The sequence below is a fragment of the Nannobrachium achirus genome (assembly GCF_963921795.1).
Source record: "Nannobrachium achirus genome assembly, chromosome: 8".
In the NCBI taxonomy this organism is placed as follows: Eukaryota; Metazoa; Chordata; class Actinopteri; order Myctophiformes; family Myctophidae; genus Nannobrachium; species Nannobrachium achirus.
This window is the reverse complement of record NC_137817.1, coordinates 53,147,565-53,160,503: the sequence shown is the minus strand read 5'-3', so window position 1 is coordinate 53,160,503 and position 12,939 is coordinate 53,147,565. Positions and strand designations below refer to the sequence as shown.

The 12,939-nt window shown below is 44.2% G+C and overlaps 1 protein-coding gene across 6 annotated transcripts in view; it reads left to right on the top strand.

Moving 5' to 3' along the window:
- The window catches only part of tenm4 (teneurin transmembrane protein 4), a gene marked incomplete at both ends in the record, with an annotated part of 418,773 nt that overhangs the window by 231,975 nt on the left and 173,859 nt on the right, over positions 1-12,939 (top strand). For all 6 annotated transcript variants that reach the window (XM_080731250.1, XM_080731249.1, XM_080731248.1 and 3 more), the window contains one exon: positions 9,287-9,406. In XM_080731250.1, coding sequence (XP_080587376.1) covers positions 9,287-9,406 — 120 coding nt within the window. The remainder of the gene's footprint in view (positions 1-9,286; positions 9,407-12,939) is intronic.

Below are 12,939 nucleotides of genomic sequence, written 5' to 3'. Positions count from 1 at the left end.
CCATGGTGAAGTGTTTGTTGGTTAACAACACCTCCCTATATTTAGTCCAGCAGAGCTGACACCCGTTCCCGATGTGGAAATTGATGATTAGGAACTGCCCGCAAGCTCAAGACGCCATCATTTCCTGTGCAGTAATTCGCGACACAACCCATCACAGCACTGGCTGTTTGTAATGAGGCTTTGCTTTTTTGTTTTCTTTCTTGTGCATGTGTGTCCATGCACACATTTTTGGCATTGCTAATTTGATGCCGCTCTGTTCAAACAGTCGACACTGAAGGATGTTTCAAGTACGTCCTTAATGAATACAATATTCCATCTTGCTTTTTCCGTGACTGCGCCGTCTGCGGCTATATTCAGACGTGGCTAAAAGATATCCCGTTTGCAATTAGAAAATGTCAAGATGGTTCTGTACCGTAGATCAACTGTCCTCCAAGCCAAAGAGTGTTTTTTTTTTTTTTTTTTTTTTTACTTCTTTGTGGATATCCGGACCGACACTCGAGAAAAACACTTAATAACACTATGTGACATTTTCCCTCACATTTGCTGGCATTCAAGGACCACTCAACATTTTTCACTCTTTTTTTTCTCCCCTTTTTTTCTGGATAGACGGAAAGGGGCGAGCGAAAGAGGTACAGTAGGGGCAGAGGAAGGGGCTGAGTAATAGTCTCTCTCTCCCCTCTCTCGCACGCGCGAGAAGAAAATGCAACCATAAATAAGTAAAGGAGGAGGAATCCAGTGATGAGCCGCAAAGATCGGAGACCTCGGCTCACCTAAAAATATCAGTTATGATCTATTATTCATGGCGGGGTATTCATTCCTCCTCCCACTGACAGATATGAGGGGTTATGACAGCGGAGGCCGCGAGCTTTCAGATGATGAGCCTCGCAGGCGGCCGGGCCAGGCCTGCACGGCGCTCTGAGCGCCTTCCTGGTGGCGTGCCTGGCCGCCCTGCATGCCTGGTCACCTGATCGCCCCCCTATCGATCCCCAAACCACTTCCTCCTGCTATAGACATGTTGGAAGGCTGCTCCCCGTGTCTCCAAACCACTTCCTGCTGCTAGTAGACATGTTGGACGGCTGCTGCCCATGTCTCTAGTCTCGAGTGGCCAGACTTTTGACTGCCATGATTTGCAAATGCTCCCGTCTTATGATGAGTATGGGATAAAGCGGATGTGACGCAACCCGCTCCTTTGGTGCAATAGCGATAACAAGTTGTGTCTTCTTTCAATATTTTTGTCACTTATTTTGTCTTCCTCTGGTGTTGTTGGTGTTACTTCCATGAGGTTTTCAAATGTTTTCTTAAACTATACACGCATAACAAGAATATGCCACTCGAATGACTCTGTCTGTGCTAGTGTGCTTCTGTTATGTTTCCAATGGGACTACAGTTCATTATAATGACTGTCTGTGCTAGTGTGCTTCTGTTATGTTTCCAATGGGACTACAGTTCATTAGAATGACTCTGTCTGTGCTAGTGTGCTTCTGTTATGTTTCCAATTGGACTACAGTTCATTTTAATGACTCTGTCTGTGCTAGTGTGCTTCTGTTATGTTTCCAATGGGACTACAGTTCATTATAATGACTTCCGATACTCTCCGCTTGGGAGCTGTAGTTCCAGACTCTGTAGCGTTCAGAGATTGTGGAATAGTTGTTTGGCTACGCCAGACTGCTGGGCTCATAATATGAAGTCCCTGAGTGGATGTGTGGGTGGGTGTAGCTACCTCTCAGTGGGGCCTTTTCCACCGGCAAAGAACCGGTTCAGGTTCTTTCTCCTGCCTATGGGATGGCAACTTTCTTGGAACCTTGGTTTATTCTTGCGAACTGAACGCGAACCAACTTTTGCGGTTCAGAACCAACTCGGTTCTCGGTGGAAAAGCTCACCTCTGGTTCATCCCATAGTCGGGAGAAAGAACCAGAACCGGTTCTTTGCCGGTGGAAAAGGCCCCTGTGTGTGTGTGTGTGTGTGTGTGTGTGTGTGTGTGTGTGTGTGTGTGTGTGTGTGTGTGTGTGTGTGTGTGTGTGTGTGTGTGTGTGTGTGTGTGTGTGTGTGTGTGTGTGTGTGCCAGGGACCCCTAAATAAGAGAAAATTAGTTAGTTGTTCTACATTTTTTCAAAAACATTATTCAAAATAGCAGATCTACAAGCTCACCATGCATGGTGAGCTTATAGTCTCTCTTTTTCCCCTCTACACAAAAGCTCTTTGCCGAAAATAGCTGATCTGCGCGAGGCGTTTTGAGCTTGTAGACCTGCTATTTTGGCTGAAGTTCTCAGAATATGGACGCTAGGGTTCAAGCGGTTATTATAAAAAAAGATAAAAAAACGTTTCTATCACTCAAAGATTTGGAGGACCCCCTGTAGTAACTCTGAGGACCCCCTAGGGGTCCCGGACCGCCTGTTGAAGACCCATGCTTTATAAACCAACGTTTGCTTTTAGAAAGCTATGCTAAAATGGATAACCCAAAAAGCCATTGTGTTTCATTGTTGTGTTTGATCGACCCCACTTAATCACTGGACTCTTATTGAGCACAGCATTAAATGGGGGATTTTATTCCGTGAAGTGTTTGTGCGCGATTCACTCATAGCAAGCTCGCGGATCAAGAAATCCCTTGTATTGACATTATGTGGGTACAATTCGGCACTTGTAATGACAACGCCACGACAAAGTGATTAAGAAGTGAAACCGCGAAATCGACTACAATAAGGAAAAGCAATAGCAATTAGACCGCAGCTCGAAAAGTATAGACGAGAAAACAATTTGACAGACAATAGACGGATCGGAGTGCTGCCTCTGATTGGAACGGCGCTGTATGGGCGCGAGTCAAGTATAATTGATATGAGAGTGAGTGGTGAAATGGAGGGCATTTCCCTCATTTCCAGGCAGATAACTCTCTCATCATTTTTATCACTGCCTTGCTTTTATTAGCATTAAACCATTAGTGTGTCCTGTGGAAAAGAAAAACACTCCCTTGTTGAGAGTAGTTTGTTTTGCTTCTGGCACTGGATGTGCAGTGGAGCTCAGTTTTGTGATTAAATGGGAATACCACTCATTTTCAACATTGAACTATGTCATTAATTTACCTTCGAGCTGTTGTGTGGAAATAAGAAAAAAATCCCCCCCGCTTCAGTGTTGCCTAGAACTGGAGGATAGATTGTGGATAGATTATGTGATCAGTGACATCACGAAGATGTGCTCTTTGGCTTGCAGAGTACACATAGTTGCATAGGCAAATATTTTCACAACTATTACACAGTTCTATTGACATAAAGTAGAGCTCATTCTGTTACTTTTCCTTTAAGTTTCAGTTTCAGTTTTCATGTACGTAGGTGACAAGCGGGGGCCTTTCCTCCAATCATGATCAAGTGGGGGCGGGCCGGGGTGTGCGTAAGGCCCGCCCCCACTCGACCGTGATTGGAGGAAAACCTGTCACCCAACAGTTTTGGTGGTGCTTTTTTTCTCCTCAAAGGGGATAAGGCTGAAGTCCAAATATGGACCAAACACTCTATAGTAACTAGTACCATCAGAACATAGACCCGTTTTGTTATTTATTTGAACTACCCTACCTTTAACAGCTAAAGGGTAAAGAGGGGAGGCCTTGTTATCTCCTGCTCTTTAGCACAGGGAGGAATAGAAAGGAAAGGGGACCTGGGCGTCTGACGGAATGAATGGACATGTTGATATTTGCTATCCATTACAGCGTGTAATCAAGTCGTTTGCATGGGTAATGATGTTGTTGTTGCCACCGTGATGAGGCCAGACTTTATTTGCCTTGCAAAGCCTTCCATACTTCATCCTGGAAGCAGTTTGTTTTCCTCTCTTTCTCTCTCTCTCTCTCTCTCTCTCTCTCTCTCTCTCTCTCTCTCTCTCTCTCTCTCTCTTCTCTCTCTGTCCTTCTTAAAGAGGCATGAAACCCTACGCTGATTTTGTTTATTTAGTGTTCCGAATAGGCCTAGAATTTCTTCATCTTGGGGGCCAGGTCACATTTTGTGTGTGCACATAGGCCAAATGCCAGGAAAGGAAGGCCATCAAATACAACAAAATATTAGTCCTTTGAAAGAACTTGTTGAATTTAAGGATTAGGGGACGATAACCAAATCTGCAGTGAAATAGATAAATTATTGTATTAACAATCTGATCCATGCTCAGCCCTGCACCAATCAAAGTCACTGGATTGGTTTAAAGATGTATATGTATTAAAGATATATATATAAATGCACCATTTATGGGGACTCGGGGGAGTTAAGATTTCAGAATCTCAACTAAAGACACTGGTGTCTACATGACAAGAAAGAGACACTGGTGTCTACATATTGACAAGAAAGAGACACTGGTGTCTACATGACAAGAAAGAGACACTGGTGTCTACATATTGACAAGAAAGAGACACTGGTGTCTACATATTGACAAGAAAGAGACACTGGTGTCTACATGACAAGAAAGAGACACTGGTGTCTACATATTGACAAGAAAGAGACACTGGTGTCTACATGACAAGAAAGAGACACTGGTGTCTACATATTGACAAGAAAGAGACACTGGTGTCTACATGACAAGAAAGAGAGGAGAGAAGTGTACAGTCAGCTGGGGAATTAAGGCCACTGTGGCCTCAGGTTTGAGGGGCACAAGGCCAAACTGAGGGGCAACGGCGGCCATGGCCTTCATGGCCTCCATGAAATTCCTTCCCTGGACTTCCGATTAAATATTACAGAAGTGTACAAAATATGGAATGCTGCATAAGGCTAACCTTTGTACACTGTAGCGTAAGCAACACAGCTACAGGTAATACAAATAGTAATGTGTGTGTTAGGTGTAGGCGTGACGATGTGCAAGCATTGTACAACAGTGTTGACCACTGTCTATAGCCCCATTTCCACTGTAAGGCCGACCGAGAGCTAGAACCAGGACTTTCCAGAACCAAGAACTTTCCAGAATCCGGGAAGTTCCGGGACCAAGTTCTGCTTCTGTTTCCATATAACCAGAACTAACTGGGAAGGTCCAGAATTCACCGTTTGTCAGCCTTCTGATTGGTCCCTGAGACTCCCTGACTGGCCAACCAGAAAAATACATTCACTTTTTGCAAGCGGGGGTGGAGTTCTGCAGTCGGAGAAAGTGGCAGCCGTCTTTCACCGGCTGTCCGCACTGCGGAGCACGGCCAGGCCGCTCGCGACCATAGCGTTTGCGATCATTGTAATGAATAAGCTTCAACAAACTAGTTCACATGGACCTTATCAATGGTCTAAGAGTCACGATTGGGTACATATATTTTAAATGGGCAGAATTACGAAAAGCCAGCCTATTATGTGAGGAGAAACATTATAGTTCTGTCCTCTTCCTACCCAAGATGCAATGCGCTTCTCTTTCTATTTCTATTCTATCTCTGATCCAGAGGATTAAACTAATTAAAACATTTATTTTCGGGGGAAAACTACTGTTTTGCTATGTAATTACTGTACCTTTTTCTTCCCTTTTTATTAATATCACGTAGATGTGTTTTTTTTGGTACTTTATATAGCTGTAATGAGGCTATAAAAAAAAAAAAAAATCCCATTCACTGCCACTATAAAAACAATCTGCCCAGGGTCAAATGTCCCATCATAGTAACAGGGCAGAATGGGGCGGGATTTGCAAAAGGGAGAATTGAGAGCAGCAGCGCTGCTGGCCCCGCCCATAGGTTCCCAGAACTCAAGTTTAGTTCTACCTCAGGAGCAGGACCTAAACCTTGAACCTTGTCTGAAACCGGGCCATGCGCAATGGAAACAAAACCAGAACCAAAAAATTTGGTTCAGGTTCTGGAAAGTTCTGGTTCCTCTTTGCAGTGGAAAAGGGCCTTATGTTTGCAATCTTTGCATTTTTTTGCTGCAGCTGTGTTGCCAATTTTACACCTCCACAGGAAAACAAACTACTAAATCAGCCTTTAGGGGTCTCATCATCACGGTCCCTTTAAATACCAACGCGGCTTGCTCTGAAGTACATGGTTCGTAGTGGATATCGCAGAATAATTTAATCTCAAATCTAGGTGCATGGACGGACCGGTGGTGACACATTTCTTTCCCGGGGACGTAACGAACGTCCTTCCGCTTGTCCTCGCTGTCAACTCCAGATGGCACACCACGAACCGTAGGGTTCGAGACATTTCTGAAGTTTTATTTTTTGACTTTGTGAGTCACATCCATATCCTCCTAGTCGGGAAGTCTCTCATGGGCCTGGAGGGGCAGGGGCGTCGCACCAAATTCTGGGCCCTGGGTACGAGGATTCACTACGTTATTTTGTGCTTTAACTATTGAAAAATAGCAGATATACAAGCTCACAGCGCGGCACCGAGTGCCGCGCTGCGAGCTTGTAGATCTGCTATTTTTGAAAAATCGTGAAAATGTGTTTTGAAAAACCTACGTTTCTAAGTCGGTGGTGCTCAAACTTTTTCATGTGAAGGACCCCCAAAATTATATGTATTTGGCCACGGACCCCCATCTCAAAATATTTCGTTCCAGGGACCACCCAGAAGCAACATTTGAGTTACAAATGTTCGCTTAAAAATACATAGGCTAGCCTATATCTGCACACATTTTCACAACTTTTCAAAAATAGCAGATCTACAAGCTCGCAGTGAGCTTGTATATCTGCTATTTTCAATAGCTAAAGACAGGCCCCTCCACCTTGGGCCCTAGTAACTCAGTCCCACTCCCCTCCCCCTTGTGACGCCCCTGCTGGAGGGTGTCCGGTGGGGTGGGGTGGGGAGGGGGTTGACAGCTTCACGCATCCTCCACCGCTCCCTCTCTCTCTCTCTCTCTCTCTCTCTCTCTCTCTCTCTCTCCCCTCTCTCTCTCTCTCTCTCTCTCTCCCTCTCTCTCTCTCTCTGCCATGTTTGATGTCAATATTTAAATCATTTGTCTTGACAGCGAGGAATCGCTCACCCCGTGCGGGCTCACACACAGAGGCTGGGAGAGAGGAGATAGTTCCACTTTCACGGTTTCCCATCCTAAAGAAGAGAGACGAGAGAATGTGGATGGTTGCCCTTTTTGAAAATAAGAAATTTCTAAAATAAACTGCCCGGCATGAATGATTAATCGCAGGCGGCCAGGCCCAACGCCTGGGTTAACGTTGCTGGTAATTCTATGTAAATGCACCCAGATGGATCTTTGTGGCTGTGTGTTGGGGGGGGGGGGGGGGGGGGGATTCGGAGCAGTATCTCCTTGCTTGTTTACAGAGCAGTGTTGGATAGCCAAGGTCTTGTGAAGGGGACCCGGCCTAATTAACATAAAAAGTGGGTTCCAGGGGACCTGGGACATTGTTTGGGGTGAGTGCTCTTGCCTCTGGTAAGGACATGTTGAGGGCAGCCACTAACATGCCAGTGTTAATTGTTTCCAGTGCGTGGCAAATGTTTAAGACCCAAATGCATCTAAAATAGCCATGGGTGCAATGGAACCGCAGGTTGGCAGTGAAACATTCGTTTGGGGACTTCGTCGTGAGAGTTTTCTTTTTTTCCTGCTATTTTTGAAGAAAGAAAAAAAAAATCATGACAATTTGTGCAAGTCTTTGAATATATTGACCAGATTCTATAAATGTCATCAAACTTTTTTTTTTTTTTTTTTTTTTACTCATGTTCCTATCATCAGTGTTTGGTGGTTCTCAGACTTTTTTCATGTCAAGGACCCCTAGAGTTATATGTATTTGACTGCGGACCCCCGTCTCAAAATATATTGTTCCAGGGACCCCCACAGCAGCAGAGATTTCAGTTACAAAAGTTTGCATTGAAAAATATATATTCAAGGATTTGCACAAATTATCACGATTTTTCTAAAAAATAGCAGCTCTACAAGCTCGCAGCGCGGCACTCGGTGCCGTGGTGCGAGCTTGTACATCTGCTATTTTTGAATAGCTAAAATATAAAAGTCTGGTTAAAGCGGTTCAAATCTCAAGTGACGCTAGATGCATTCTCTGGCCTTAACGGTTTAAGACCCAAATGCATCTAAAATAGCCATGGGTGCAATGGAACCGCAGGTTGGCAGTGAAACATTCGTTTGGGGACTTCGTCGTGAGAGTTTTCTTTTTTTCCCCCGTAACATTTATTTGCACACCACCACAGAAACAAATGCTGACCACGCGCCAGCTTGAACGGCGCTAATGACGAGGGGCGCGACTCCACAAGGAAGGAGCGGCGACGCGACAAGGTCTCGGGCTCGTCGGGCGCAGTTAGCCCCCCCCACCCCGTGCTCCCGATTTTGGACGAGTTCCCGCTATCGATTGACGAAGAGACTGATGCTTGGGTGTAATTTATGCGGTGCGTGGCGGGGTGCACCCATGTCAGAGCGCCGATCTGTCGAGGACCTGATAACCAGCTATCCTCCCTCCTCCTGCCCGTCGTTTCCCCTCTCTCTCCATCTCTCTCTCTCTCTGTCTCTTTGAATGCCATAATGGAAAAGATAAATCCTGCCTTTGTGTTTGTCTTTTTTAATTAGCGACCAAGGCAAAGCGAAGCCTTCGTCGTCTCATTATCCTTCTACCGGCGATGGATGGATGGAAGGGAGGAAGGAAGGAAGGGAGGGGCCTCGAGAGGCGCCCCGTCCCGTCCCGCGCCCACGTTATTCGCTTGTCTACCGCGTCGTTCTGTTTGCCTGTCACTGTCGCTCGTGTTTATTCCTTCCGTCTTTCCTTGGGAAACTTCCACGTGCGTTATATTATCCCCACGCTGTGGGCGGATTGTCCACGGCAGTCTAGGTGCTTTCTTCCTAGCCTGGTCGTTGCTCATACTTATTCCTCACTGCGTGTTGGACATTAGTCAGGACTCGCGGGCAGAAATTTCATTTCCAAGGGGTGGGTTAAAAAAATGTCTCTGGACATGATTGGTTAGAACAATGCTGGGCCCTAATTGGTTCCCCCAAATTTTGGGGGAGAGGAAATGGATTCACAATTGAGCGGGGCCAGACCCATATTCTCCAAGGGCAATTTTTTTTTGCTCAGGCGGATTGATCTGGTTCCAGGCTACTTTTTTCCTGGATGATCTTATGGTTTTCACAGGTACAGCAAGAGTTACTGTAGTAAACTTGGAACCTGAGTTGGCTCTGTACTCGGATCGCTTTTCTACGCCAGTGTAAATTTTGAGAGCATTTTTTTTTTATGCATAGTTATGCATAGAATTTTTAATACATTTTGGTCTAGATTTTGGTTGACTAAATATCGTAATATTTTGTCGGCCAAATTGTATTTGGTGTAACAATGCCTGATTTTGCTCTTGGTTGCAAGATGAAAATAGCCGATCTACAAGCTCTCTCTCTCTCTCTCTCCCACGCAGCCACGCCTGTGTGATCCGTGGACAGGTGGTGACCTCGGACGGGACGCCGCTGGTGGGGGTCAACATCAGCTTCATCAACAACCCCTCCTATGGCTACACCATCACCAGGCAGGACGGAAGGTACGCACACACACACACACACACACACACACACACACACACACACACACACACACACACACACACACACACACACACACACACACACACACACACACACTAATATTTAGTACTACATAGTAGGGTACTGTATACAGTAGTATAGGATGCAGTGTATAACAGATTTTTTTTTCTTTTTTTTAAGTTAAATAAGTTCTTTAGACTTGATCTCTTATGCTAAATGGTGCTTTTATGTGGCGCCTTTATCCAAGGCGCTGATGACACTGATGGCAGAGGAAACCATGCAAGGCACCAACCTGCTCATCGGGAGCAATGAGGGGTTCAGTGTCTTGCTCAAGGACTCTTCGACACTAACTCTCAGGCGGCCGTGTATGCTCTTATGGAGAGCATACACACACTGTTCCATTCTGAAGTACTCGTAATTTCTCCCTCATACAAAATAAAGTAAAGCACAGTACAGCAAGAGTCTTCAACAGGGGGTCCTCAGAGTTACTTCAGGGGGTCCTCCAAATCTTTGTGCGATAGGATCATTCTTTTAAATGAACAACTTGAACCCTCACATCCCTATTCTGAGGAGAACTTTAGCCAAAAATAGCAGATCTACAAGCAGACCCCTGCAGTACAGTATACCTGCCATAGACAGTAGACACTGCAGGGTGGTTGGTTATTATAACCTCGGTGTGAAAAGTCTGCCATCCTCCAGTCTATTTACAGTCAGATGATGTGTTGTTGAAATGCAGTTTCACTCAGACAGTCAATAAGAGCCATCACAATGTGAAGTGTGAGAGGAAGACTCTGCTAAAATGCACTAGAAACAAGATGAGCTATTTATTGGAAAAACAGAAGGAAATGGGGCTGGCATGCGTGCTGTGAAAGATCCTTCCTTCCTTGCATCACCTCACGGTGCTCTTGCAACGTTATTGTAGGATGACATAACGCCCTAATGTAACACACTTAACAGCTTTTAGAAACGATTACGCTTTTTTGTTTGTGACTTTTTTATTGAGCGGCAAAAACAATGGTTTGTGGCATATACCTGTATTGTACTGTAAAACCATTGTAAACTCCCTCATTGGCAGAAAAATGTATTAATAAATGACCATATTAGGCTATATCAGTGGTTCTCAACCTTTTCAGTCCGTGACCAAAATAATAATATTTGGGTTAGTTAGGGTTAGGGTTAGAGTTAGGGTTAGCACTGTCTTGGAATGTATAGGCAATTGAGGCATTACAATTTCAGTTCCACAGATAAATACTGTGAAAATAGCAGAGGCGTTGTGAGCTTGTAGACTGACTATTTATTTATTTATCACCCTCTTTTTCTAAATAATTTGACAATTTGGCCAATGTTTGATTGATTGATTGATTGATTGATTGATTGATTGAAGACTTTATTAGAATTTTGCATAGAAAAAGGTACAGTTTCATGACGGTACAGTTCACTGGTACAAGGTCTACTAAAAGATCCTAAGAGATCCTAGAAAAGACTAAGCTTATTTCCACAGGAAACCATTAAAGTATCTCATATTACAACGATCAGTTTTAAATGAATAGTAGTTTACTTTTGATGCAGTAATTATCAGGTTTTTTCCCCCCTTCTTTTTTAGGTATTAAAAAGGTCTAAAAAGTATTTTAGTGGTGTGAGGATATTTCAACCACTTTGGTTCTATAATGTTAAGGCACATATACTGTACCTACACCACATTTCAGTTATCGAATTGTATTGGGTTATAGAGTGCAAATCCACTACCTTTTCCTTTTAAAGATATCTCTTAAGCTGCATAGAGTATACAGGTATTACTGTGAGGTTTATGTGCCAAACCCCTAATGCCGGCATGGCTCGCAGCAGTCTCTCCATCCCCAAATGTGTCCCACATCGATCGGCTTGTGTGCTTTCATTTGGACCAATTTGGGAGCTCCTTTGGCTCGATTCCCAGCGAAATCAAACAAAGCCCTGCTGGTAGACTGCCGAGTTTTATATGCATCAATTGAAGTGGGGGAGGCGAAAATAGTGAAATATGCCAGTAGAACGCAGCTCGCACAGTGGCAGCGAAACTCAGTATACAGATGGCCCGCTATTCATTTGACTGTGATAGATTTAGTGGGAGTCCTAAGTGAGATAATGTGTCATTTAAATCTTGGTTTGGGCACAAGGTGTGCAATTAGGAGGGGAAACTTTGTTATGGCAATGATGAAACAACTCACTTTCACCGCTGCAATCTGCCAGAGTGATCAGTAGCCTGGGGCTGTGTAACTAGCAGTGATGGAACTCTGATGTTTTTACTTAAAGGGGCCCCACCATGAATTTCACATTTTTCATTTCTTTCTTGTTTGTTTTTTTGTCTTCCCAGTGTCTCTTCCAGCCCAAAACAAACCCCATTCATTAGCTCTAAACCTTGCCTTTCATTTCAATGATTTTCTGAATGGGCGTGTCTGAACGGTACTCAGGGCCCTTGTGTATGTCACAGGCCCTTGTTTATGTCACAAAGGGAATCATTGCCTATTGGGCCCCCTAGAGAAGGGGGCGGTACTTTTTGGAAGGCTATTTGTGTAGTCTAATATATATATATCAGAGATTGCGTTAGACCGGGAATTGCCGGATTTGACCGATTTTTAATGACAAAGACCGGAAAATATAAACCTCATCGGACATAAGGACCGATTGAAAATGACACGGCAGTTCATTAATATCACCGCAAATCCCTCTCTCTCTCTCTTTCTCAATGTCTCTCTCTCTCTCTCTCTCTCTCTTTCTCAATGTCTCTCTCTCTCTCTCTCTCTCTCTCTCTCTCTCTCTCTCTCTCTCTCTCTCTCTCTCTCTCTCTCTCCCTCATCACTCTCACATGCACGTTAGTTTGGTTGCACAAAAACACACGGGTTAAGCTACACTTTTTCCTGTTAATAATAACCAATGTGAAATAAGCTGCATTGGGAGGTACGCGGCAGACACTTTATTGTGAAGGTAAGACAGGAAATGATAGTTGTTGCTGGGTTGGCCCTAGTTGTCGGTTATGATGTCGCTAAAATCTGTGAGCTGCATTGGTTTGGAATACCCCGCGCAGTTTAAGTTATACATGAATGGACAGTCAAAATAAGTTGTATTATCAGAACTGTTTAGCCTACATTAATTTGCGAACGGGTGCTGGGGGAGAGAGAAGACAGCAGTCCATTTCAGCGTCATCTTGCAACGTGCACCCACGGGAATTATGGAAGACACGCAGGACAACTAACAACCCATATAAAACAAACTTTATACACTCGATTGACGTTCTTTATGAGGAGATGTTATGGAAACTGTACAAGATCACCACCAAAGCCTTTACAACCTTCCCAAAGTTGCATATAAGAGATGCATGGACATCGTGACCACTCGACCATAGCAGTGAGTAGTCTATAATTGATTAATTTATGGACAGATGAATCTATCAACCTATGAAACATTTGTGCAGACCTCACTTTCAGAATATTTCTCATTATTCTGTACATGTGTTAGCCTCGATGCAACAGAAACAACTTGTTATGAAACCATGCAG